The 4,548-nt window shown below is 39.9% G+C and overlaps 1 protein-coding gene across 1 annotated transcript; it reads right to left on the bottom strand.

The window, feature by feature from the left end:
• Positions 2,335-2,902, bottom strand: LOC107611116. Its single transcript, XM_016313077.1, has 2 exons — positions 2,633-2,902; positions 2,335-2,589 (listed from the first exon to the last, which is right to left on the bottom strand). The coding sequence occupies exons 1-2, from the start codon at positions 2,900-2,902 to the stop codon at positions 2,335-2,337; spliced, it is 525 nt and encodes a 174-aa protein (XP_016168563.1).

The raw sequence follows: 4,548 nt of genomic DNA, 5'->3' as shown, positions 1-4,548 counted from the left end.
ACCAAAATTTCAACAAGAATTACTCATATAAACAATCAATTTCAAGCACAACCAAACCATATCATAATCACACAAATCAAACACAATCAATCAAGATTAAATTCGTCAAACCCTACCTGGTTTTCCTGCTCCTAATTCAGTTAGACTTATTTTTTAGTAGCCACAAGAACACAAGTTCATAGCTTGAATTTCATCAAATTTCATCAAATTTTCACCAAAATTTCAACAAGAATTACTCATATAAACAATCAATTTCAAGCACAACCAAACCATATCATAATCACACAAATCAAACACAATCAATCAAGATTAAATTCGTCAAACCCTACCTGGTTTTCCTGCTCCTAATTCAGTTAGACTTTCAGGTGGTCCTTTAGCACCTTTTCCTCCTAAATCACATCAAGAACAACTTTAAATCCAAAAACCCTCCACTAACCAAATCTCCCTTAGAACGTTAGGAGGTGATTTCTAACCTTAGACTTGCTGGAAAGTTACGTTTCTTGGCCCTCAAGTCAAGTTAAGCATGATTCCTAAGGAAGAACATCAAGAAAACACATATTTAAGCATGTTTCCTTGAAACCGAATCAAAAGAGAGATGGTGCAGCCAACTCACCTTGATTCAAGCCTTGATAAGTCATATGATCATGTAGAAAAAGAAGAGAGGATCATTTTGATCGGATTGGAATTTTGATTTGAGTTTTAGTTCAGCAGAAATCAAGCTTTGAAGATTTGGAACTAAGAACGTTTCTCTCTTTTTCTCTCTTCCTATTTTCGGCCACAAAGTGAAAATGAGCCAGACTTGGGGGGTTTTGGGGGTGTAGGGTGAGTTGTGATTGGTTGGCTTGGAGGAGGGTTAAAATAATATTAAAATATCTCAGGTGTATAACTACTAAAACTAGATGTATCGGAACACTTGTAAAAACATCTCTAAAAATTATTTTCTGAGCTACTAGCATAAATGACACTAGTAACATATTTATTATGAGAGTAAAACATGTATAATGAGGCCTTAGCATTGCTAAAGTCATCAGAGAGTGCTGGTGCTAAGCTGCACTAGTAAACTGTGAACCCGGTTAAACCGATTTTCTGTTTTTAACTAAAACTGACTAGGTAACCTTATAATATTATTCAAGAAGCTTCTAATACTAATATAATGTTAATATCATCCTATTATCTCTCTTCTATCATAAATCAAGTCCAGTTTGTCAAACTGAGACTATTTACAAAAAACCGAATCAAAACTCCTAACCGATACGGTTTAAAAACTAGGTTCTTCGTGACCGTGTTATCGAGCTTGCCTCGGAAAAGGTTCTAGCTTAAAGATAACATAATGATAATGAGGATTGAGATACTTGATGATATATCAAAGGTTTTTCCCTTACTGATCTTCCAGAGTTCTCCGTACTTTCAGAAAAGATCTCGCGTACTCAAAAACTGGGGTTGTTACACCAAGCGTATATAACCCTTAGCTACAATTGTCCCTCTTTCCATGAAGTGTTCTGCTACTTAATACCGCCAAACCTAACTCAAGTCGTTACCGCATTTCACCTTTCGTAATTCTACTGTGTCAATGCTTCCTCACGCCTTCCGCTGTGTCACTTTCATTGGTTGTCACTAAGAGCCTAAATCGCTTGGCTGCACCCACCAGACTTATCTTCTCCCATTAGTTCTTCCGATGCTAAGTTGGGCCAGCCTTAACGGCAATGTCCCATGAAATAAAACTAAGCTAAACTCTGGTCCTAAGCCTGACGTTTAATCTAATCTTCCTAGTTCCAAATCCTTCTCTATCATAAGTTAATAAGAAGAGTCAAGTTACAACCCACTACAATGTGATTAAAACTCAGTTATCCGATTTATCGTTACCTCAAGTTGGAGATCGGTCTACACCTTGGTCCTTTTTGTAAGGACAGCGTCTAGAGATATGCCTTGACAATCCGCAGTGGTAACATCCACTGAACCCATCCATGCACGACTTTTCTGGATGGTATCTTCCACATCTCGGGCACCTTAAATCCTCTTGTTGATCCATGCCTGCTTACCTACTCCTCTCGCCCGGTGATACTGGTCATGGTCAATACCTCCGATATGTCCTTGAACTTGGTATTGCTGGGGGGCATGCCTACCCTTCTTGAAGTTATGGCCCCTTGATGGAACATACTTCCCACGAACTTTGCTACTAGTACCGCCACGAACATCTCTCTCCAATGTCGCCTCCTTGGTATAATCTTCAACAATTGTTGACTTGTCCACCAATTCAGAGAATCTCCTAATCTTCAATGGAGCCACAACACACATAATATCTTCCCTCATCCCTACTTGGTATTTGACACATTTTCAGTCCTCAAAGGACTCAGGAGTACCCTGACTTATCCTCGAGAACCTACAAAGTTCTTCAAACTTGCTAGTGTATTCAGCTATAGTCATGGACCCTTGCTTCAGTTGTAAGAGCTCTAACTCTCTGGCCTCCCTTATTGACTCATGCAAGTACTTTTTTGTAGAAAGCTTCCTGGAATAACGCCTATGTAAGGTCCACATTTTGTTGGTATAGTAGTCGGCGCTCTCCTTGCCACCATTGCTGAGCTTCTCCCACTAGTTGATAAGTCACATATTCCACGAAATAGTTATACAGTACTTGTTGAGTTCGCAATGCACGCTCCACAGCTTGGAACCAGTTGTCTGCTTCAGTAAGATTTGTCGATCCATTGAAAATCAGCGGGTCAACTTTCAAAAAAGCAGCTAGAGTCCTCGAAACACCACCTAAGCTGTCCTCCATACCCTCTACATTTTCATTTCTAACGGATTGCCTTATCCGCCGTAAAGCATGAGTAGCCATAGCAGTGCCCGCTTGAATCGTGTTAGACAAGTTAGTCATCGCCGCGACGAGTTCAGCGTGATTGTCCATCGATGGGTTACCCTCATAATCTCTCCGTATACGTGACCGACCTTGTCCGTGAGTAGCTATTAGGGTTCTTGTCTATACCAAGTAGTCGATATCAAGGTGATCAGTCTCAATATCAAAAGTCTAGTGCTTCAATTATCCCAAAAGGCACTCACAAACAACCATGCTATGAAATATCAAGAAGATAACCTAAATAGCATGAAAGAAAAATGACCCAGAGTATGCAATGAAGCACAATTGGTCCATCCCTCAGGCTCACGAGGACGAACTACTCTGATACCACTAAATGTAACACCCTAATTACCATATGCCTTACCTCTAGCTGTAAAGCAAAGGTTAATTAGAGGTTACGACAATCCATAACTTATACATAAATATATATAGAAAGAAATAATAATTCTAGAAGCCCGATGAAGAAAATAAGCTCAAATACGGAATTACAAAGCGCGAACTTTCTCACGAAGCTACAAGCGTAAAAGACAAGATCCACTATGTATGATAACAAGATATATGTAGTTATATAAGATTATAATAATCATAAGATACTAGCCACAGCCGCGGAGTTTAGGCTGACTAGTTAGATACTGACATACAGAGTTTAATAAAGTAAAACAGCTTATACAAACGTTCTCTGAAAGTAAGCCTCTAGGCTAAATAAATATAAAAGTGAGAGATCTTAAACAAAATACTCAAAAGACTTCAAAACATGATAGAGATCCTCCGCTCTGTCACCACCAAAGCAACTCACCGAGGTGGGTTACGACCTGCATATGAAAAACAACAACAGAATATGGTATGAGAACCGGAGGTTCTCAATATGGTAACAGTGCCCAACGATGTAAGATATAAGACTCCTGGACGCCAGAGGCAATCCTAGAGCTTCATATCCATCATGAGATTCAAGCTTAAAACATAAATAAATTTATAACGTTAACTTTAAAACCACAATGAAAAAGGGATAATCTAACTTATGGGATTTCTAACTATCAGTTCACCGTTGTCCCATAGCCTTCTCCAACATAACCGCCATGTGATCCCATCGCCACCACCTTCCGATCCTCCTCAATCCCAGTAGAAAACACAGGTAATAGCAATGCAAGTAAAGCACAAGTATAAGCATGTATATCAAGTAATTCAAATAGGCAATTAGGCATGTTATCCAATTAGGCATACAATTCAAGTCGACAAAGCAAGCAAGCAGATAAAAGATGCACATGATGAATTCCAGTCTTATAGGCTGTGATATCACATTGTCGGTTCAACTACCAACCCGACACATCTCCATGGAGATGTCGCCCTTCGGAATCATAATGGGAACCCCCGAGATATGGTGCTTAGAACACCGTCCAGGATTTTGTGCATGCACACTATAGTGATCCGAAGGGATGCGAGCGGGACACTATTGTCACGAACCTCACATCTCAATGTAAGCGGGATGAACCACCGTCCTTACACCACCGCCGCTACCTCGACAGGCAGGATCCACCCAAACCGTCCCTGCCAGGCGCATAGCATCTCAACAATTTCAGTATAAAACAGTGATTTAGTGGTTTTCAAAAATCATTTTTCAATATATCATGGATCCATCACTCCATTCCGAGTCACAGACTCATCTCAACCACTGCCAATTCATAATTTTCATTCCGAAC

The sequence above is a fragment of the Arachis ipaensis genome, chromosome B08, assembly GCF_000816755.2.
Source record: "Arachis ipaensis cultivar K30076 chromosome B08, Araip1.1, whole genome shotgun sequence".
Taxonomy (NCBI): Eukaryota; Viridiplantae; Streptophyta; class Magnoliopsida; order Fabales; family Fabaceae; genus Arachis; species Arachis ipaensis.
Note: the sequence above shows the minus strand (reverse complement) of the source record. Positions and strands in the feature narration are given on the sequence as shown.

Excerpts from the sequence above, each read along its gene's own strand:
- LOC107611116 (XM_016313077.1), bottom strand. The coding sequence starts at position 2,902 with ATGGACAATCACGCTGAACTCGTCGCGGCGATGACTAACTTGTCTAAC. Across the intron at positions 2,590-2,632 it reads GTGCATTGCGAACTCAACAA|TGGGAGAAGCTCAGCAATGG; the intron begins GTACTGTATAAC and ends CTTATCAACTAG.